We start from the raw sequence: 25,307 nt of genomic DNA, 5'->3' as shown, positions 1-25,307 counted from the left end.
AAGAATTAAGAAAATCGCTCCAGAATTGTCGTTACATTGTCATAAAAGAATTCAGACAAAATCTCTTTCATTTGGAAATCACTTAAAAAGAAAAAAAAGAATATTGTTTGAGTAAAAGGTTGCTTTATTCAATATTTAAAGTATACTTGTATATTTTCCCTTCAGTTATACTTTTCTTTTTATTCTTTAGAGAACTCTCTCTATACAAATCAAAAAAGTCTACTTTGTGATAAAAAGTTGTATAGGTTTAGTTCAGTGGGCCAAAGTTTTTTTATTCTATTTTATCACCTTTATTTACATATTACCATAGAAAAAGTTTGATACTCTTTTAACTATGCCACGAAATACCTCTTTCCCACGTCTTCGGCTGATGTGAACTACTTATCTTTCGTATCTGTGGATTCAAAACAATTTTCTGTTAAATCCTATAAATTTAATGAAAAGTGAAAGTTTCTAAAAATATTAATGCGTGTTACTCAGTCACGTTTAAATTAAACGAATAAATGGAATGAATGAAATTAGGCATTCACACAGACTGATTGATTAAATATTTACAACTTAATAGGTACAAATATACGAGATTACAAATTACAGTTAGTTTTACTTAAAGAATCTCCATTTCAATCTTATTAAAGTAGATTTAGTAAATTTTTTTCTATTCGTTTTTTATAAGAAGTCTTTGAAGAAGAAGAATTTGCGGATAGGTACTCTACCATTGGGCAAATTAGTTGATAGTAAATGTAGATCACAAAGCTCAAGGATAAAAAGTAGTATCCAGTAAGTACCAAGTATTATGTACCGAATGAAACCGGAATGGCCGGAGACAAACGTGAGATTCGAAAGACATAATGTGCTGGCCCCAATGCTGTTCATTGTAAACGTACAATTGACAAAGTATTCTCACGGCACTATATTATACGATTTAGTAACTTATTAGAATTTTTGCTAAGATAAATACGAAACGCTCAAATCAAGACTTTTGATTTATTAATCATCTCTACTTAAGTTCAATGAAATGAGATATAAACACTAGAGAACAACCGTGATATCTTCCAGTCTACCTCATCAAGATTCGCAGTTGTAACTATATTTATTTATAAATTGTATTACAAATGGATTCTATAATTCCTTTTACTTTTGAATACAGAGTTTCAATACGAATAACTATAATTGTATATAACATGTTTAAATTTATTAAATTTATACAATAGAAATAAAATTATTTTTAGCTTAAAAATGATAAACAAGTAACGCCGTATTTAAATTAAATAATATTATATTTATTATACAATTTCGAAAAAGTACCTAGTCTATAGCAAGAAGTTTCCAAAAATACTAATTTCTATCAACAATAGAATAAAATTAATTACCTTGCTAAATATAATGTAGAAATCGATTAATTTGTAATTAGATATAATTATAATATTTCAAATATAATATACAAAATTTATTTTAATTTATTTATTTAATTTATATATATATATATATATATATATATAATATACAAAATATATTTTTATTGAACTTCTATATTACATTTAAATCTCTACCACTTTTGCTACTAACGCTTACACAAATCAATTCAGTACTATGTATTGAATTTTTTGCTACCTAGTTGAAAATAGTGGGAATTTAAACGTAGTGTTTGTAAGTTCCAGAAAAAGCTATTGTAATGCGCAACGTAAAACAATTGCTGGTGCCGTTCGCTGACTGTTGAAATCCATACGTGATATATTTATTAATCAGGCCAAAGATTTACGAAAGTCTACACGAACTGGTCGGGTAACGGTTGCCATATTTGGTTGTCTTTTATTGGTATGTATTAAATAATGTTAAGCATTAAAACCAGTGCTACTTTATCGTTAAATTGATATTTAAAATAGATGACCCTATTATATATTATAGTATATCTTATATTCATTAAATGTGATTCAACTTATACTCCACTCAGCGGTCACTCCCACTGAATACATTGTAGTACATTTATATATTTTTCGGCTTTTATCTCAGAAGGTGTGCAAAGTAATTTCAATTTGGTACAATCTTACTCTGACTATAGATAATAATGTAATAAATATTATAGTAGTATAAGGAGTCAAATCAAAAACATATACCTATCTGGGCACTGTAAATATAGTTAAATGTAAACTATTTTATAATGAATGGTCGAAACATTCCCTGATAGATATGAGTAGTTCGAACAGCTTAACAAGGCTGGCTTAATGAAGCAGACTGTGCAAAAATTTACTGTATTACCGTAATATAAATCTGTGCAGTGCTCGTATCTGCTAATTATGAAATTGTTTAAATTATATATATATATATATATATATATATATATATATATATATATATATATATATATATATATATATATATATATATATATATATATACTAGCTGACTCGGCAAATGTTGTTTTACCATATACATTATTTCTAGAACTGTATATGAAAATTCATGGTACTACATTTATTATATTCGTTTGCTTCTTACAAGTACAGCCCTATTGCGGAATATAAAAATCACCATTAAAAAACATAGATTGATCGTAAAAGGGTAAAAATTTGTGGTTGTATGTATTTTTCAATGCTAAATCATAATACAATAAAAATAAAAAAAATGTCAACAAAATAAAAAAAAAATTTAGAGGTGGGTCACCCTTATCATTGAGGGGTATGAAAAATAGATGTTGGCCGATTCTCAGACCTACCCGATATGCACACAAAATGACATAAAAATCGGTAAAGCCGTTTCAGAGGAGTTTAGTAACAAACACCGCGACACGAGAATTTTATATATTAGATATATATGCAAAACAAAACCTAATATTAATTTAGCGGCCAAGAAGAAGAACACAGCCATTGTAATAATAAGCGTACGTATCATAATTTGAAACGAAAGTAAAATTCGTGTATTCACAATAATGAATGTAGTCATTCATGCTTTTTAATAATAAAAACAAAATGAGGGTCAGGAGGTCAAGATTCACACACAGTATCGGCGCATAAAGTAAGCCAACAAGTCGACATGGGTACGTCAGTGTGGACAGTGAATATTCCTCTAACGGCTCTTTAATTGTCTAGCATCTTTAATTATTAAAAATACTGTCATTAACATTCCTTTATATATCATAAACTTGTTGTATTTCGCGGATTTATCTGCGTAAATGAGGTAAAAATTACCCTATGATTAAAAATAGGTTTATCGAACATTATACTAAATATTATTCAAGTCTGTTCAATATTTTAAGCATGATTGAATAACAAACATCTTGACAAACTTTCACATTTATAACATTAGATTATTCATGTTCTTGACTACGTAATGATTATTTTAAAAACGTGACATTTTTGATTTCCTACATTTTGTTATGCAAACAATGGTTGTAATCAACCAAATAATCAGGTCCATTGTTTGCACCATTAGGCCTAAGATTGATGATTGTATATTGATATCTGCAATAAAATATTATCTTCAAATCTAAAAAAATGTTTCTGTAGCTATCTTCAATTTAATTCATATTACTGCTTCGTCCAACTGAATATAAATAAAGCTTTCAGACATATATAAATTAAAAAGCTGTGCAGTTAACCGTGGCCTAATAAAGTAAGCATATAAATAAATGTTGACCTTTAGAAACATATTTAAATCATTTCATTATTATTATGATATTTGTAAGTTAATCGCAGTTGAGATAGTATGTGGCGAAAGAAATCAATATTACATAATGAATAATAATAACTACATAATGATAATTGCAATGATTCTGACAAAACTAAAGTTTGATTGTGAATCAAAATTATAAAGTAAAAAATATTAACGATCGAATAAATTAAATGAAATTATATATACAGAAATAATACTTTTTAATCTTAATATATATCGATAAAGCGGCAAGATTTAACTAATATTTATTATAATCATTAATTTAATATGAGTAAATACACGTTTACGTACGAAAGTACGTACGGAATACGTATTAACAAATTCCTTTATAAGAAGATAGTATTTAGACTAAGCAAGCGAGTACTAATAAATTTTAGGAATTGCAACGCATAAATGGTACTCTGAGGGTCATAGTGTATTCTATGGTGTCCATAGTACTGCTCATGTCTATGTTATGTTGTATATTATTCTTACTATGTTATATATATATATATATATATATATATATATATATATATATATATATATATATATATATATATATATATATATATACATACAATGAGACAGCATGTCGTTAGCAGCTAAAGTGCACGAGTGTTATACGAACAACATTAATACTAATCAATACATAAGCTACAAATAAACAGTTAAATGAAATATTAAAATGTATTGTAAAATACATAAATACATAAAAATAGTACATACCCACTTAATTATGATTAATGTTAAAATAAATTAATATACTACCTATTTTTAGTCTAATATTACCCAATACTATGTCCTACTTATTGCTGTTTTAGATCTTATAATACGAAACTCTATCCATTTATTCTAATTCCGCTTTAGATCACTTTATACTATAATCAGTTAATTTATCTGCAACAAGTTGCACAACGATTATTATAGGTCTCTATACTCTTGTCTATAATTTAGACTAGCAATTCGCTGTGAGTCCATACAATTAGCGTCCAAGTTACGAAGTTATATGTAAATTCAGTTAGTTTAGTTAGCGGCTTAGTGTAGTTTACATAAAGTCAAAAGTGTATACGTAACTCAGTGAAATTCAAACATTTCAAATAAATATAAAATGAAAGCGAAGTCACTGTTCAAAAAGACTGTTTAATGTGTCTCGAGTCTAGGCTGTGTCTGCGAGATTACACGCGTTGTATGACCTCGCGTCCTTGATTTATCTAACCGCATAATCTTTTTGGTCGTCGGTCTAATCGGTTTCTCCGACGTAATCTGTCTGTTGGTTATAATTCAAAACTAAATAAATATAAATAGCTCGACCGAAATAATATTTCGTACTGTCATGCAATAAAATATTTAAATAGAGTGACTTTTTATGATACTTAAATTTATACTCGTATATCGTCATAATAAATTTTATGCACTCTTTCTACTAACATCCAATTGCTCGGCGTTGATGCAGTCCTAAATTCAGTTACTGATCAGAGGGCCTACCATTAAATACTTACCAGAGGGAGACTTTGTACAAAAGTCGATTGCTTGGGTACCTCTGTCCCACTCGTGTTTCAACCGTGAAGCAGTTGTGTTTGCATGGCTGTGTTTCGGTTTGAAGGGTGGAATATAGCGTGAATTTACTGGGTACAGAGGAATAACACCTGAGTCCTCAAGAATGGCAACGCATGGGGGGTATCATGGGTGAAATAGTACTCTGTTATGTCCACGGTACTGCTCATTTCTATAGGCGACGGTTACCACTTTCCATCAGGTGGGCCGTCAGCTTGTTTGCCATTCTAAGTTGTATAAAAAAAAATAAAAAAAAATATTTTCCGAAATTTCTTTGCGAAACCAAACATAAATTTGATGTTAAAAATACATAACACATATCATTTAAAAATATTAAAAATGTTAACATATCGTTCCTTTGGACTATTGTTGTAGGATATATGACAACGAAATGTCAAGGTCCATTTATTGAGTCGATTTCGGCATAAACTAAAACATGAAATTGAGTCCGAAAATCGGACTCAATTTTATGTTTTAAAATTCATGTTAAACCCCCAGGCCCTTTAGACAAATGGCAAGCGAACGCATTGATCGTCATCGCTAGCGGGTTTATGAGCCAGAATGAGATTACGAAGTCAGATATCTCTTTCTGTCTCGTGAACTCGCAGCGATGACGATTCCATCGACAGTTTCATTTACCATTTACCAAGGAGGTCAGGTGTATTTAGAAAACTAATTTTTCGAAATATTGATGTTATTACAAAAATACTTTTACTCTTCCACAAACTATTATAATAAATACTTGACCGGTTTCGCCGTTCACGGCAATTTCAAATGCTTATTTTTGAATGAGTACAAGTGCTTTCGTATACAACATCAATATATGTGTAAAGCATACATTACATAGATAGAGTGTTTTCATAGAAATGCTTCAAGAAAAACGGGTCAAATGTTTCATACAATTTTGTGTGATAAATAATTATGAGTGATTCCTTTACAACTTCTATATTTATATTGTTTTATAAATTCTGCATCTTTTTAATGCGTATTCACTCATTTTACTCGTATTTATTAAATAATACGTCAAAATATATTTTATGCGTAAATATATAGAATACTATGTATATATATAACTAGTCATATTTATCAGATGTAATAATTTATACCGAATATGATGCAAAATATTCCAATATGTATCAATACAAATCATAATTCATGTTACGTGTACGCCTTGGGTGTTATGAAACGACTTTCTGGGCGCGTTTATATCTGGCCACTGTTATGACAAGTCGAAGACGCTTTCCACTATCGTAATAGTATTACAAATTTAAATCCCAGTTGAATTAATTAATGTTTCAAATTAATTAAAGATAAATAAATATATACAAACAGGTAGATAGACAAAATTTCTAAAAAAATATTGTTGTAGCTTCTATTAAAATTACATTATTAATTTTTCGTAAATATCTTCCAAGTACAGACATTGTCTACTTACAATTTTATTATATGAATATTTGTAAGGTTTTAAATTTATTTGTGCAAATATCAATTTTCAAGTTAAGTTTAATCTCAAAAAATGCGTGTAAAAATTTTATTCAAATCCATCTATCCATCGTAACAAATTTTCGTATTAACAATATTAACAGGAAAATTAAATATTAACTAGGAATTCCGTTTCCAAATAATAACATTTGTACCACTATTAAATTACACACTCTTGCCACGTAAAAAAAACATGTAAAGTTCACTTAGAAACATATAATTGTTATAGGCTTAGATTATAGTACGTTATACTAAATCTATGATTATAGACATGTGCGTCACGCGTTGATGTCTTTTCTATGAGCGTTCTAACCAACAACATAGTTACTATAGTTTTATTTTATATTTTTCTAGTATAAGTAATATAAAAAATGTATTTTTTATATTCTGAATAATATATTAACAGATAAGATACATTATAATAATTTTATATGTTGATATTTTACTAAACTAGGTGTTATCTTGCGGAAATCCATATTACTGTTTTATTTTACTAGAACTATTTTGTTTAATTCCGCTACCATTAGTATGTGTGTGACAGCCAATACTCTATGATTGACTATCAGAAGTTTCACAATCTTCCATATTACCATTAATCTCCGATTGCCATTTTGTTCATGCACGTTTTGCGACACGTATTTCATCTTTAACCGAGACATATTATTCAAATACATAGGCATATTCAGGTAAATTATTAGATCGCTGCTCGGAAGCAAATGTTAACCATTCAGCACCATTCGCAGTTTGGGTTCCTGGCAGTACTTAGTAATGGCAATCGGAAATTGAAAGCTAATATGGAAGGTTGTGGAACTTAATAGTGGTGATCGATCTTCGAGTGTTAATAGTCACACATACTAATGGTAGCAGATTTGAACAATATAATTCTAATCAAATAACCAACATAATACGTTGATTGATTGTTACTGTATGTTTTAGTGCAATATATATATATGTATATATATATATATATATATATATATATATATATATATATATATATATATATATATATATATATATATATATATATATATATATATATATATATATATATAAATGCCATAAGTGGGTGTCTACTATCTATATTAAACCAAACTCTAATTTTATTAGAAGAAAAATATGAAAAATCTTCAAAAACATTTTACAGTCTTACATATCGACGTTGTTATCTTTAGAAATAATATTTTAACGTTAAACGTTATCAATTCACCATAATGGCAACAATCGTGAAATGTCTGTGACGACCCCATTAAGGATTATAGTCGTGAGATATTTCTCCACAATTCATTATAATTGAATACAATTGTATTAATATATCACCAGTGGGTATATGTGATGTAGTTTAAGAAATTGTGCGTATTAATTTTCTCACGATTTAAGTGACGGTTTTTTTTTTCAGATCATAATCTACTTATACATAAACGGGGAGAGAGATGCCATAATTTTATGCTTTCTTATAGAATGTTTATATTTTCTCACAGAAGACTGAATTATTGCACGTTAAGCTCTAAATACAATACAAGGAACTAAGCAATAATTATAACTTTAACGTACCATTGTGTGAGGAACAAAATTGTTCCAATTATCCGTTGAGAGTTTTAAACAAATCTTATGAACTTCATAAGATTTTTTTAAAACACTCATCTTTAATAGTTAGCAAATCGTAGTATTTTTTTTTATACAACTTAGCAAACAAGCTAATGGCCCACTTGATGGAAAATGATAACCATCGCCTAATGGACATGAGCAATACCATGGACATAACAGAGTATACTGTTTTATATATGTTATGTATAGATAACTTTATAAATACAAACACGAGTATCTGAATCGTGAATAACAACAAAAGTATTGAAAAATAAACTATTTAGTAATTGGCAATATAAAACAATATTATTTAAATACAATGCAATAAAAATTGTTACCTCTTATATTGGCAATTAATTGATTGTCAATATATTATTCAATACGCGTAATAAAATAAATTCGATACGGACAGATTCATTCTTATGGTAGATTTTACTATTGTACATCAATCTATTGAACACTCTTGCTTAAATATATATTACATATAATATTCAGGCATACCATGCACTTCTGATTTCATTCTATACTATTCTTATGAGGAAACAAAATAGTACCTATATATCTATATATAAGTGTACTTACTTTAAATACAGAAAATTTAGATACAAAAATGTTATCTAATACTTATTAGTTTCTGTACAGATACTGGCAGATTCCTTTTCAAATTCCATCATATTTTTTTTACCTAATATTCTCAGTCGGATTTAATATTAATAATTTTCTTTTATTTAAATAAATATAAATAAATAAATAAAATAAATCAATGAAGCCATTTTTAAGCATTGTGGTCAAAGACAACATTTCATTTTCAACAGACTTCAAAAAGAAAGAGGTTCGCAATTCAATGTATCAACCGACTTTAAAAAGAAGGAGGATTTTAATTCAGTTGTATTTTTTTGTTTGTTACCTCATATCACCGTCAGTTCTAAACCGATTATAAAATATCTTTTTTATCTGAAAGAATATACTTACAAATTGGTTCCATAGAAATATTAACAAAATCCGTCCAATAGTTCAGTTTTGATATAAAAATAACAAGTTTTGCTACAATTGAAATCGGTTTTTTATAGAACACAATCATTCATATTTATAATATTTGTACAATTCCGAAATATTATTACGTCAAAGTTTTAGTGACAGGAATTGTAGTGCTACATCTGGTATAGTTCACACGTTCTTCATTTTTTTTGTTATGTTACATGTAATAAAACCAGCGCGCTCGCCTAACGGCCTAAAAACTTTTCTTATACAATATTTTCGCTTGATTTCTTTGAAGAAACAATATTCATGGTCCTAATTTGAAACTTATTACTTGCCTTTATGAAAGTCTCTTGGAGAAAACATATATTTTTTGCCCACTCTTATTAAAGATCCAATCATGGTCTTTCAAATAAAAAAAAAGTGAAGAAATTACTGATTAGTTATATAGAAATTTTCCACTATAAAAGTTCTTTATACATTAAAGAAAGCCCTTAATAACCGAGTAATCAAATTGATGATAATGTCTTGCGGTTATGTATGGTTTATATACGAGTAGTATACAATTTATATGTATGAGGCGTTATGTGACAGAAAGAGAGAACTGATGGCAAATGTAATGACGTTTATTTTAATATTTGCTGACGGTTTCTAAGGATAAATACGAGTATATTAATATAACTGTTGCTTCGTCCACTTTCATAATTGATTTCATACATCCACCCATAATATAATGACTTCGACATCTCATATTTTAATTACACACAATTCGATTAACGTTTGAATGCTTCTTTAAGCCACATTTTAGTATATGTGAATGTATGTAATATTACTGAATTTTACTTTTAAGTTTCTTATATTTTTCTACAGTATACTTAAAAGCAGAAAGCAGTCTAGACTCTTGAAACCAGAGGGCACCACCCTCGTCCGAGTAGTAATATAGGACAACTAAACATTTTTACTAAAAAGATATTGCTTTACTAATAAGATTGCCAATGCTAGTTTATCATATACATTGTCGGACCGCATGTAGATGACACTCCTTCATAAAGTCAGATATTTTTTTTTATTTTTATAATAATTTATACAAAATAATCATTATCATCATTAATTGTCCCTTGCTGAACTTATATTTTTCCCAATATAATCTTGAGCCTCTTGCATCCGCTGACTCCTTAAAACACATTTGAAAGGTAGTCGTCCTGCAATGCATTTGCCTGTACAAGATCTCGAATTTTATAATTCTCTAAATTCAATCACCACAATTGTAATGAAAGTGGTAACTATTTCGTAAAAAAACTGAATGCAATGCAGATAATATTATAAGCAATAATATTCACAGAAATATCTCAAAATTATATATAATCATTGTGCACGACACACTTTGTATTGTCTGTAAAAATAATTTTATAGCCACTTATTCATAACCTGACCTCTTACAAAAGGTCAATCGTAATCGTTCACCTAAATTTCTGTCTATAATAAAACATCGAATTTGTATAATCTTTTAAGTGAATGACTAGAATGTACCCTCATTATGAGTACGCAATGTCACGGTGCAGTGTCAAAGGGCTGCGCGGTCCGCTTTCACTCCGTCTCGTCTGGTCGACGGCCCCCAAATCGAACGCGAGGTCGTTCGAGATGCGCCACCACCGACATCCAAGAGAAAGTACAAGGAGTACCCCCCACTGGCGTATAAGCGGCGCAGTGCCATCGCATTAATAACTATCAACACCGAAATCTCAATAGATTAGCTTGTATTTGCTATAGGTACTGATGTACAATAGGCCATTCTATTCGATAAGCTTTTTTCTCTGATAAATAGTAGATAGGTACCTTCTAACAATACAACAGCTCATTATTTGTTTTCGTATTCTTTGATTTATAGAATTCTAGATAGTTCTACAGATATAAAGAACAATAACGAAGTTTATGTTTTGTTTATTATGTTAAAACATAATTATATATATTGGCCCATTATCTTCTTACTTCATCGCCAGACGGAGACTATTTCAAATATTCGTTAACATAATACACATATAATGCACGTCAACGTTGTAAATGACGATATATCTTTACAAGGATTTAATAAAATTGAATAAACAATATTAAAGATAAGTGCGTATACAACCTACCTATTGCCAAATCTAAACTGCAGCGAAGTATATTTTTATAGTCACTGGCTTGGGTAATCAATAATGCATGTATTTTAATATTAAATATATTTACATACACGTGTACTTAATGTTTAATAAATAAGTAGATAATAAAACAGGATAATTAGCTTTTATATACATTACGCATAAAGATGCGGACTTCTGATGGCATTATACGCTAGTTGACCATGAATATGTGCAAAAATTGTTAGTAATGCACAAAAATGAAATATCAATTAATTATAATAGGTATGTATGTCATTATAATAATTTAATTATCATCATAGGGTATCCTAGCTTGAGGACCAAGCGATCGCTGTGACTGTGTGCGCTAATTAATTTATTTCTTACCCTACACTTATTATGCACATTTAAAAAACCTAAATCATTCCAGCCCTTCCCAAGTGTTAGGTTTATTGCAAATATATACTGTATAATTACTGGTAAGATGTGGTAACCTGTTGTTACTTAGTCGCCACAATAAGTTATTTTTGTATTCATTGTAACAAAAAGAGATTTTAATACGCCAACACAGAATTACGAGGTAATCTAAGTTTAGGTACACCTAATATTTGTCGTCAATTTCGCCTATTTTTTTTTTTTTATTATTACCAAAAGAGAAACTAAAACTTAGCAATCAAATGCTAATTTATAAAATCATTTCATAGTGATTAAAAAGAATTGAAACGACAAAGTCGATTAAACATCAACGTCGCACTGTCTGGTTGATTCCTCACGGTCCTTGCGCCACAGAAGAAAGTTCAGTCGAGACTAATTTACATAATACTACGTCGGTATTTTACACCGTGACCGCTTTGTAATGCTAAACACCACTCTCTCATTAAGGCCGACAGAACAAAGTGCTTTGTTCTTGCAATATAGCGCTCCTTAAAAGGAACATCTCCGGTGACGAAATGTTTCTAAATTGAGTGTGTGTGTGCTGTCTTTTTTTTACCACAAATGTAACAAGTCTGATGGAAAACAATTAATCTAACCAATACACTCTTTCTGAAGAACCCCATACTCTAAGCATAAGATCGTCAACCATTTTCCTAGTCTGTCTTTGAATCAAGTTTTTTGTGTTATTTGTGTAAAACATTTGTTAGATAATTACAAAAAAAGAAATTGACTTGACCAGTATTAAACACATTGCAAACTGAATAGTTGGATCTAGAAAGGCAATGGAAAATGATTTTATACTAAGTAGAGTATGTAAAAAAATCTTCCTTTTAGATCTGCCAAAATGCTCCATGGGTAACGCAGAGGGAATCAGCTAGTCAAATATAATCAACACACGTTTTGAAGTGAATACCTTCCACTCTATAGTTAATCAATTGGAAAGTTATAGTTCAATGGACACATTGTAACGTGACATAATCATTGTCAGTCATCTAAAATTCTAATAAGCCATCGTCAATACCGATTGTAAATATGTGTTATTATTTTTTTAACAGTGGTTTCTAAAATAAAAATAAAATGTATGTACCTTTAATTTAGCACATCGATATTACTACCGCGAGTACCACATAAAATAAAAAAAAGGAAAGTTAGAGCAATGAATTATGCCACTTATATAGCAATGTAAAATAAACAAAAAATAAAGAAACGTGTACAAAATTTTACACTCTATGTGTATATTTTTTTAAATTCTTCTTCTCATTTTTATGGCTTAAAATTAAAACAAAATTATTATATCTGACTTAATATTTCTTGAAATTCATTATTTCTATATGCAATTTAGAATGGCAAACAATGTAACGGCCCACCTGATGGAAAGTAGTAAATGTTGCCACAGTACCCTTCATGCAATACCATTTTTATTTCTACTTATCTCACAATTTTTCTAATCTTAGATTTTATTCTATTTGTCCGGAAAGTACGTATAAAAGTTTTTTAAAAATTTTATTTTACAATTATTCAGGTAAATCAATTTTATTTCAAAGTACTCCCCCTGTGACATAATGCACTTGTGCCAACGCCGTTTCCACTGTGAGAAGGCTTTGAAAGTCCTCTGGTTGTAGGTTTCTCAGCTGCCCCGTCGTAGCTTTTTTTATCTCATTTATGTCCCCCAAATGCCGCCCCCGAAGTACCAATTTGGTTTTTGGGAACAAGAAGAAGTCACACGGGGCCAAATCCGGCGAATATGTTCGGTCACCGTAATGGAATGGACAACAAGAGAGGTGTGGGCAGGGGCATTGTCGTGGTGAAGAATCCAAACGCCCCTCTCGCGCCAATTCTGGACAAACTCGTGCCACACGAGCTTTGAGGCGTCTGAGCATATCGACGTAGAATTTTCCATCAACTGTCTGGCCTGGAGGGACGAATTCTTGATGGACAATCCCCCGAACATCGAAAAAAACAATCAACATTGTCTTGACATTTGAGCGGGATTTTCTTGATTTTTTTGTTCGTGGTTCCCCGGATGTCTTATCGAATTAGATCGGCAAAAATTTCACGGCCTTGCCGAGTTTCGAGAGAAACTTGATTACGACGCGCTGCTCTTCAACGGAAGCGGGCTCCATGCCGACGGGGTTTCGTTAAGAGGTAACTTCACAGATGGCGTGACAATCCAGTTCGCACCGCACGGCGGTCAGACCAGAACTGAAGCATTGTTAGGGACATAAGGAAGGGGTCCTGCGCTTACCTGGCCTCCCCACTCCTCTTTCTCGCATTCCAGAACACTTTTATACGAACTTTCCGGACAGACCTCGTACATTGTCTGGAAGAGAACAAAGATATACGAAGGATGGAACTGGATGGCTTTTTTGGATTCTTATAAGGCATTCCAATGATTAAAAACGGTTAAATATAAATCATGTACCAGCCTTCGTTTTTATTCTAAGTTGTATTCATAGCTCTCATAATACAGGTGTTTTGTAGCAACAATGATTTTTTTATACAACTTAGAATAGTAAACAAGCTGACGTCCCACCTGATGGAAAGTGGTAACGGTCGCCATATATGCCATATGAGCAGTACCATGGACATAACAGAGTATACTGTTTCGCCCATGATACCCCCCGTGCGTTGCCATTCCCGAGGACTCAGGTGTTATACCTCTGTACCCTGTAAATTCACGCCATATCCAACCCTTCAAACCGAAACACAGCCATGCAAACACAACTGCTTTACGGTTAAAACACGAATGGGACAAAGGTACCCAAGCAAACGACTTTTGATATATGGAGGATGAAGCTGGATGCCTTCTTTGCGGTTGAATATAAATTATGTTTATTAAATACCCTCTTCTAGATACTAGTGATGTGACTCTCTCGAGTCATAGACAATTTTATAACTACTGATGTAATATTAACTTAACAATGCAACATTATGTAGATAAATAAAAAATAAAGGTGGGATATGGCAGTGAAATTACATAGTACAGAGGCATAACACCTTTGTCCTCAGGAATCGCAACGCATGAGGGGGTACCATAGGTGGCAAAGTATACTCTGTTATGTCCATGGTACTGTTTATATCTATAAACGACTGTTACCACTTCATAAGGTGGGCCGTCTATTCGTTTGCCATTCTAAGCTGCATGAAAAAAAAAACTTGTATAATATATCGGTTTCACTTTTTCGACATTTGATGCTACTTTTCATTGTATAAATGCTCGCACAGTGACGACTGTATGATGATATAGCAAGAAATCAAGCGACATTCGTTTTCACACGACTCATTCGTGCAACCATTATTCTTGCTATGCAGTTGCTAGTGAAAAACGCTATTTATGCACACAAATTGCTTTCGCTTCCACAATTCATTTGATTTCATACGCCTCTATACTTATTGGTAAGTAAGTACTTAGTAGCTAACAACGTAGTTACACTCTACAAACGTACAGCATGGCCATACCGTAAACACGTTACTAGCTACATTTCCTGACGACGACTATACCATTACTGATAATTGTGAGTTTTGAATTAACTCATGTGTAAACATTTATAAAGGTACTACTAATGTCCGCGAAATCGATTACAAGTTTCTTATAAGTGTTTGGGAGGACATAGTTATCTATGTATCAAATATCATACAAATCAACAGCAGGATAGCCGTACCTTTATACGGATTAATGTTATTGCATCATTAATAGACACTCAGTGGGATAACAACCGTAATATGAATGCTACTAGTTTATGCTGGCAAAGTATTAGTAATAGATAATAGATAAGGATGACTCAGGTCAATTGGCCCATGATTATTAACTAACTTTTACCCGCAACTTCGTCTGCGGACCGGAATATTGGTCTCGATCATTGAACTACTAAAGATTGATAACTAGGAACATATTGTATAGCAAAAAGAAAAATAGAATTTTTACATTTATTCTGGGAAAGTTTACAATATTTTCTCTTCATTAGAACCTCTTTCAGACTTCAAAGATTATTTCAAAAGAAATTAACCGAAATCACAGTATAAAGAACTTTCCGAATTCGTCCAAGCGTTCTCGAGCATCGGAAAGAATCGATCGAGAAGAAAAGATCGAGAATTCGGAAAGTTCGTTAAATCGTTAAATGTTTGCGCTTAGCAACACGTTTAACGATATATTTTTGTTTATATAGATGAAAAAATATAAATAAATAAAACATAAAACCACCACTACCGCAAGCACCACTCATTTGTATTGTTATTTAACACGTATAAGTTGATCTTACAATGTGCCATCACCATAAAATAACATAAATATAAATTGCAAAAAATAACATTCCGTAACCACAGATCTTCATGTATTAAATCAATATTTCGTAAAGCAAAACAATACAATTACCAAATGTACATAAAAGCGGTGGTGTAATGCGGCGCGGTGCCTGGGACGGTGGTGCTCGTAAAATACTTTGTAACCGGAGCAGAACAGACAATTTTCTTTATTGTCATTCCCTCGCGACGCGTTATGTGGTCACATATATACGTAAATAATCAATATCAAAGCCAATACATTGACACTAAAGTCTAAAAGCCGCCGTGTGGTCCCGGTATAGAATAGGCCACCCCTTCCTTTCCCGTGGGTGTCGTAAGAGTCGACTAAGGGAGAGCGAGGGAAGGGCAGTAGCGTTCCTCTTAAAACATGTCTAAAAGCCTTACTGCGGTTGCCAACCCGCCTACCAAGCATGGCAACTACTGGCAAAACTCCCCTTATATGGAAGGCTTATGTTCAATAGTGGACAGTTAACGGCTGAAATAATAATAACTTTGACTGACTTAGAGAGAATGCTATTATATATAACATTAAGTCCTCCTTTACCCGCACTACTATTTGCGCAATTAAACTTAATCCTTCAAACCAATTTGCAAGTAATTGTTAAAAGGATGGGGCTTGGCAGTGAAGTTACAGAGTACAGAGACGTAACACATTAGTTCTCAAAAATAACAACACGTAAGAAGCACAATGTGCACCACAGTATATACTTTGACGTCTACTGTACTTCACGTATATAGGCGATAGTTCTTTTTTAATGAGTAACGATAAATAGATAGATAAATAATTTATTTGCATTACTTACAGTACACAAACAACAACAGACATTGATAGGCATGCACAGTAAAAAGAGATTAAAGAGTGCGTTTACAAAAAAAGCAAAATACATAAAACAATTAACATTTTTCCATTTATGCGTGTGCCATAGTTACACAAAATGGTCACAATAACAACACAATGGTTTATTATTTTGCCCTAAAAGTATATAAGAAAATGAAGAGCAAAAAACTAATTTCAGCTGTGGCGAAAAGGAAAAGAAAAATGGAATAATAATCCCGCCTGTGCTATAAATATACGCTGGCAGAGAACCAGTGAGAGATGATAGGTGAGGATAAAAGCAAGTCAGTTTGTCCATTGTAACAAATTCAAAAATTAACCACGATAGTTTCCAGGGAGATCTGCGTGGAGGTCTACCTGATAGGGTATATTGCTAGCAATGGTAATGTTAGACCCCAATCCCTTTTGCTGCCTATAGGCAACAGTTGCCACTTTTCGCAAAGTGGACCAGCTTATTTGCCTTTTCTTTTAAATAAAAATTAATTAAGAACACTTAGTAAATTAGGGATATGTGTAATTTTTACTATTCTCTTTCACACGATATCGCCTGTCATACCTACTTTAGAAATATTGTCTTAAAAAGGATATGATGCTCATATTGAACTCGTTTCTATGATAGATATTTTGCGGTCCAAAATCTTGTCTTTGATGATAGCTTGCAATGAGCTATATTTATAAAATAGAAGATAAAAACTCACTTCAACATTTATCATATTAGAAATATTGAAGATGTTTTTTTATTTTTATGATACAATGTAAACACAAACTTATGAGTGTATTAAGTTTGTTTCTTTGTTTCTTATTACCTGTTGGTGGCTTCATAACAACCAATTAAACATTAAACGATTTTTTTTTATCGACCGATCCTTATTTACATTTAACTATTTAGCAAATAATATTTATTCATATTATTGTCAGCATTATTAGGACCTGAATTGGCGACGAACCATGTAATTAGGGCACGATTGCTTTTCAGGTCAATAATTATGACCGACATGTCCGATCATAATAACACCGTGTAATAAAGAGCACAATAATATAAAATTACTGGTCAGTTCAATGACATCCTACAATAGAGAATTCTGAATGTGTAAAGTTTTGAAGTTGTAATATTGTGATCGCAGTTCAGATGACAGATAACGGCGGTTCCTTTGGACTTTGATAGCAAATAAACTATATCTAATATAAGAATTTTTATGCCACTCAATATATTATCCGATATTTGGCCAATATAACAAACTATATATAAGAGTAAACATATATTTTAAGTATTTTTGAATAGTAATTTTTTTATGATTCTACGGTCCATCAGATTGCAATTACAACTGAAAAAAAAGAGCAAGACGCTCAACTGTTGCTTTCATCAACAAACGTTGATTTATTTTACTTTACATGTATAATATATTTTACCCATTAGTAGTAAAAAATTTGCGCCTATGTTTTACGATTATGTCGCTAATTCTGAACCCTTTTTTCACAATTCATTTATAGTTTATTCCCATGTTAGGTTTATTTTAATTTTGAAATGATTTAAGCTGCTAGTTTTCTTTACAAACCAAAACATTGGCTGTGTTTCGATTTAAAGGTTGGGATAAGGCAGTGATTTTACAGGCTACAGAGATACCACACATTAGTCTTCAGAAATGGTAACACATGGGGGGTATCATGAACGAAACAGTACACTCTGTCATGTCCGTGGTATTGTTCATGTCTATAGACGACTGGTAGGCCATCAGCTTGTTTGACATTCTAAGTTGCATAAAAAATAATTTACAATGTGGGTATCTTTGAAACAAACCATTGTAGGTTATCTACAATACATCTTGTCGTTTCTTGGCACATTCACAATTGAAGTTCTTTTTTTTGCAAAGTAATATATAGGTGTTTTATTAGACGATGAGTTTACACTTGGACTTATTTTACAATGAAAAGTGACGACTAGATATAAGATGAAGACGCTTACCAAGAAAATACATGAGTTCAAATTAATATAAGGTAAAATTGAAAGCATAAAGGCATTCTTTTTTTGTTCATCTGCATCAAAAGTTTAAATACATTATACATAAACTTTTGATGCAGAGCCTTAATATATTAATTACATTTTTGCAGCAGGCATACACAAATTAAGTAAATACACCGTTATAAATGTTTTTTGTATTTATTTCGCTCTTCGTTACTGTTCAAATTGTTAAACAAAATCCCATCTATCCTATGGATGTTGAGAGGTTAAATGTAAAATGTAATATCAAATAGAACAGAATTCATAAATCCTTATTCCTCTGTTTAAATATTATATATAATTTAATGACTTTAAATTTAATAGATCGGAATCATTATTAATTAAACATAATCTCTTGGAACAAAACATAAACAGTCTTGTACCAATACAAACTAACAATTTTTTTTGCTTATGTATATAAGAATTTTAAACCCGGTGCTTTATAAACTCCCATAATCACCCAAAAAAATAGGTTTTTACGTATTTTTTTGAAAATATGTAAGTAATACCAATAAATTATTTTTATAAATTGTATTGATCAATTCTACAATATTAAATAAAACGTTAACTAATAATATTTCAGGAAATTTTAAAAATCTATATATAATAAAATGAAAGTAATTAATTTTCAGTGTTTTCATGTTGCAGTTGATCAACATGTTGGCCTTTTGCTTCCCGTAGATACTTTAAAATTTCTTCATAACACCTCGTTCGCACACATGGCCGTATATATTTAAATTCTTGAGCCACTAACAGTCCGAAATACTCATTTCTTTTATCCTCTTCTCCATAAATTAAGCATTTAGAACAGTTTGTTTCTTCTTTCAGTAAATTTTCTTTTACTTTATCCTCGTTTTTTTCTTTGTTGCGACGACGCTGGGTAAATCATCTGGACACTGGGTCTCACTATCGCCAAATATATTTGGAGATCGGCTTCGGCTACGGCTTGGCAGACATTTTTTTCTTTCTACAATTTTAAATTAAATTTATTAGAATAAATGCTTCGAACACACGCGATCTAAGTACCTTTTGTGTTTATTATACCTTACCTACCTAGGTATAAAAAGAGTACTTACGTAGATTTTCTTTTATTAACTGTTTTATACGAAGATCTTGATCTCTCAAATTAGCATCCATTTTACTTCCAGTGATTATCAACTAAATTAATAATCCACAAAGTATTAAATAACGTTTTTATGAAATATTTAGCACAAAAACAATACCCTTTAAATATCGATCGTCAGTAACTGTGGCTGACTTACCTATATTCTAGCAAGCAGGACTGCCAGATGTGAAGGGGAAATCCCCAATAAATTGTTGCATGTGACTGATGATGTGAGCATGTTCGTTTCATAATAAAAATGTTGCCAGGTAACCAAAAAGTCGTATGTTTTTGTGCGAATTACGATCATAATCTTTACGATCGTACATTAAAAAATAGACAAATAATAGTATGAGTACGATTTAAATCGTATATCTGTCAACCCTGCTAGCAAGACAGCGACAAAATCACGTTGCATAACAATGTAGCCCAAGCTTATATCTTATGAAATATACGGAAGAGATACGGACTTAGAAAAAACAGAAATGTTGTTCTTTGTGGAAGTCATTGATGAAATTCTATGTATTTTAGCCCGCAAACTTTCTTCAAACAAAAACAGCGCCATCTAGTATCGAGTTCTGTAATTATCTCTTTGTTTATGGATTTGAATAAGACCGCCACGCATGCAATACATTATGACTGGGGATTCCCCTATTCGTCGACGCTGAATATGAGGCGACGACAATCACTGTCAAACGTGTTCACTATTACTCTGACTCTGGTAACGTGACTTCCTGGTAACGTGTTAGGTAGGAAAAGCAGTAAAAAAGTGCATATTAAGGGAGCAGATTTGAAATAATATTTATACTTAACAAGAAATAATTAAAGGTAAGTGGATTTTTGAATGATACAATTATATCATGATCACTTAACAATTTTAACTTAAAATTAGATGTATTATAACAAGCTTTTATTTAGCTTGCGTTATGTAAATAAAAGTATGTAGGTATGTTCGTATGTTGATGCAATTATCCTCAATCCTCAACCGACTGGGATAAAATTTTCCATACACGTTTATTTTGGATGATAGTGCATAGTTAGCTGAGAGTCGTCATTGGATAATAATGGTGGATAGCCTAAGATGTGTACTAGATATTTATTTTTAACATAATATGCGTAAGTACCTAATCGAATTAAAGAAGTTGATGAGAAAAATAAAGAACAATAAGATAATAAAATAGCTTCTGCGTTTAATCCTCAGAGATGTAATTTTACAAAGGTTTTTTGTATTTATTTTATTATTTTTTTAATAAATTTATTGTAAATAACAAGAAATAATCATTGTAAAAAAATAGGCACTCTATTGTTGAATTTTCGTCAGACCAACTAATCATCGTTCATTTTTTTAGGTTCAATGGGGAGACCTAAAGATTTACGCATATGGGAGCACTACCGTACTTTACCAAACAAGTCTGTTTCTTGCAAGCTTTGTAATAAGGTCTACAAATTCAGTAATGCTGCCAAAATGCTTCAACATCTTATCACTTGTCCAAAATCTCCAGAAACATTAAAAGACTCTATGAAACTTATAAAAGATAGCTCGTCCAAAACCAAAATGTCTGGACTGTCAGAGATAGAGACAAATGATTCTTTTATAAGCCCCTCGTCGTCTGCTAACACTACAATAAATGCTGAGTTTCAAGACACCGATGATCATATAAAAACAGAATTAGCGAGAGCTATATTTGTAACAGGGACGCCATTATCGATGGTGCAACATCCTTTATGGATACAATTTTTCGAAAAATTGCAACCAAAATTTAAAATACCTTCACGTAAAGCTTTAGCGACAAAATACTTAGATAAAATATATAGAGAAATGCGTTTTGAGTTAAATGAGGAACTAAATGCTTGTAGTTACTTACACCTTCAGTGCGATGGCTGGTCTAATTTAAGAAATGAAGGAATAATAAACTTTCTTATATCAAAACCTCAACCTGCATACGTTAAAAGTTTGAATACAGAAAGTAATCCTCACACTAGTGAATACCTTAGCCAAGAAGTTGAAAAAGTAATGAAAGTGTATGGAGCAAATAAGTTTCTTGTACTTATTGGCGATAACGCTAGAAATATACAAAAGGCATTCGAATTAACAAAACTCAAATATCCACATGTTGTTCCTCTCGGTTGCTGTGCACATATCCTTAACTTGTTGTGCCAAGATATTGTAAAGATACAAGAAGTAACTGTGTTTATTATGCAAGCCATAAATATAATAAAAACTGTTAAAAGGAGTCAACGATTAAGTTCCTTGTTGATAAAATCAAGGCAGGGTGAAGATTCTACACAAACACTAAAATTGCCTTGTGCTACAAGATGGGGAAGTCATGTTACTTCGTTAAAAAGTTTGAAAGCAAATAAGATAGCTTTGCAAATATTAACAGTTAGAGAAGATGTGGTAATTTCAAGAGATATTAAAGATTTAATTCTAAGTGATGATTTCTGGACGAAGACAGGGGAATGTATAAGTATTTTGGAACCAGTCACTGAAAGCATATTTTACTTAGAGAGCGACCAGAATCGTTTGCATCGCACATACATTACATTTAGAGATGTACAAGCTAAGATACGTTTTGCATTAAATGAGATTTCGACATTGAGCGAAGAAAGCAAACAGCAGATTCTAACATCAGTATCTTCAAGATGCAATATGGCAATGAGGCCAATACATTTTGCAGCATATATTCTAGACCCCAGGACTCTAGGAGTAAACTTACTCAAGAGGAAGAACTTAAGGGTATGGAGTTTATCTACAATTTAAGCCAACACTTAAGTTTGTCAAATGTAATGGCAGATTTGGCGTGTTATAAAGCTAAAGAAAACTTTTGGGCCAGAGGATTTGTATGGAGCTCATTAGATAGCATTGAGCCCCTAATATGGTGGAAAGGTATTTGTGGTTCCACTGAGTTAAGCAAAGTAGCGATTCGTATTCTATCAGCTCCCTGTACTTCGGCAGCCACTGAGCGTTCCTTTAGTATCCAAGGCTACATACATAATAACAAAAGAAATCGACTTACAACTGAAAGAACTGAAAAAATTTCATTCATTTGTTATAACTGGAATCTTAAACATAAAGCTGAATGCGAGGACATTCAGTTTAATGAAGAAAATACCTTAGAAGCTTTCATTGAGCAAGTAAATGAACATAACAGTTTAGACGAAATAGAGCCTATCGAACCTATACAATTCATCGCTTGTAATAACTCTGAATCTGACAGTGATTGACTGTAGTTTTACATTTTACTTTCATCTCTTTCTTAATAAACTCAAAATCAAATTAAAAGTTTTTTATTCTGTAGGCTGCATAAATATTGTCTATGTCCAGTATAGTGGACGTCTTGCGGCTGAGATGACGATGATGAAGTTAAACACCCAAAAATTTGGGTGTTTAAATAAACCCAAAACACCCGGTTTTTACCCACCAGACTTTAAACCCACCCAGGTGGATTGCCCATCTCTACTTATGTATATTATTATATAATAATTAATGTTTATAAACAAACCACTTACTTTTGTTATTTATTTACTTAGTATTTATTTAATGTTGATTATTATAGTGCTAGTACTACAGTTTTTCACAGATTACACAACTAAGTACATACAAGTGCTAGGCTAGGCACGGTGGCCTCGGTAAATAAATTAGTTCATAATACATATAAACCACAGGTATGAAGCCAGTTTGTAGGTATTGACCGTTATACTGTCCTTTCGCTGTTCACTAAACTGTTACTACTGTTCAACAATAATATTAAATCCATATAGTATAGGTTATTTTATATTCTATAGTTATGTATTTACTATTTTATGCTAATTCATTCATGAATTTTATTTCCTTATGTTTCCTAATCTGAATTTACAATGCGGTTTTCCGAATTTTTCACTAGAATATAATTATCATATTTCGATTGACTAAGTGCACGTTCAAATTTTAATATTAGTAATTAATTTTGCTTTTAAATATTTCATTTTAAATAGTAAATTTGAATTATCAAAGGTAATTTCTTTGCATCAGGTTTGTATTTTAATTAGGCATATTAATAATTGTATATAAGTTTCTGCTCCGCAAAAAAAAAATACATTTACTTCAACCATCACAAAAATAAAAAAAAAATACTATTTTGGATAGTTAAAAATTTTTCATATATAGCAGTGAAGTACCAATGAGTGATAAGAGATAAAGATGAAGACAGGTCAATTATACCATTGTGTCGTTTTCAGGAGTATGTCCAGATCAACCAGAGGTCGATCTGAGAGTGTTAACAAAAAACGCTAATCACTTCATTGATAACAATCTTTTCTCTCCAGAGTTGTTCAGTTAAAACTGAACATGCCCAAATCCAGTGACAGTATTCCATCATGAATCCTTATATTTATTTTGCAGCTACACTCATATCAATTCATACAGATACTTATAAAAATTTAAATTACCATTAGATATTTTCCATTTTGAATTCCGTATCTTCTTTTTGCAATAGATGATAACACGGTTAATTTTTTATATGGTTTTAGAAATCTGATCAACTATATACCTTGAGAAAACTGGTTGAGTTAGTGCTAGATGTGTATACGTAACTACATACATTTAGAGAGCTACAATAGACAGACATAGCGACAAGGAATTTTATTTCTAAACTCTCCTAAAAACAAACTTTAATTTAAATTTTATTTTACTAAATCACTGCGACGTAAAAGACATAAGATTGTGTTAGGTAGATAATTTTCATTTCGGGTGTTTAATTTTGCTTTTAATCTGTCATTAAAAATGAAACTACTTTATATTTCGCTTTTAAAGTTTAAGAAATTCCAGTAATAACTTTAATGTGAATACTATTCATCATCATCATCATTATTATTTTATTATTTAAGCCGTTAACTGTTCACTACTGGACATGAGCCTTCCCCATAAGAGGAGTTTTGCCAATAGTTGCCACGCTTGGCAAGTGGCTTGGCAACCGCAGTTAGGCTTTTTTAAATGTTTTAAGAGGGACACTGCTGCCCATCCCTCGCCCTCTTTTAGTCGCTTCCTACGACACTCACGGGAAAGGAAGGAACGGCCCATTCTATGCCAGGACACACACATCATCATCATCACTTAACTGCCCATTATCCTACCCTATGCAAGTTTTTATCGGTAATTGCCATACTTGGCGTGCGGGTAGGCAACCGCAGTAAAGCTTTGGTGATGTTTAAAGACTGCTGACCATCCTCAACAATTAAATTCCTTTAATCGCCTCTTACAATATATTATAAACATTTATATAT

General features: G+C 31.4%; 2 protein-coding genes across 6 annotated transcripts in view; both read left to right on the top strand.

Annotated features, from left to right (window-relative positions):
* Window positions 1-25,307, top strand: part of LOC113511787 (uncharacterized) — a 45,487-nt gene that overhangs the window by 1,870 nt on the left and 18,310 nt on the right. The window contains exon 1 of one of the 5 annotated variants that reach the window (XM_052896068.1): window positions 18,770-18,939. The exons of the other annotated variants lie outside the window; for them this stretch is intronic. The gene's annotated coding sequence lies outside the window, so the exon portion shown is untranslated. Of the gene's footprint in view, window positions 1-18,769; window positions 18,940-25,307 lie in introns of those variants that run through there. 5 annotated transcript variants of the gene reach the window in all.
* On the top strand, window positions 19,397-23,322 carry LOC128200942 (uncharacterized). The gene is made up of 2 exons (XM_052896075.1): window positions 19,397-20,873; window positions 21,395-23,322. Exon 2 carries the CDS (start codon window positions 21,400-21,402, stop codon window positions 22,804-22,806), a length of 1,407 nt encoding a protein of 468 aa, XP_052752035.1. The 5' UTR covers window positions 19,397-20,873; window positions 21,395-21,399; the 3' UTR covers window positions 22,807-23,322.

This window comes from Galleria mellonella, unplaced genomic scaffold (assembly GCF_026898425.1).
Source record: "Galleria mellonella isolate WM207_F2 unplaced genomic scaffold, CSIRO_AGI_GalMel_v1 utg117, whole genome shotgun sequence".
Classification (NCBI taxonomy): domain Eukaryota; kingdom Metazoa; phylum Arthropoda; class Insecta; order Lepidoptera; family Pyralidae; genus Galleria; species Galleria mellonella.
Note: the sequence above shows the minus strand (reverse complement) of the source record. Positions and strands in the feature narration are given on the sequence as shown.

Excerpts from the sequence above, each read along its gene's own strand:
- LOC128200942 (XM_052896075.1), top strand. The coding sequence starts at position 21,400 with ATGGGGAGACCTAAAGATTTACGCATATGGGAGCACTACCGTACTTTA.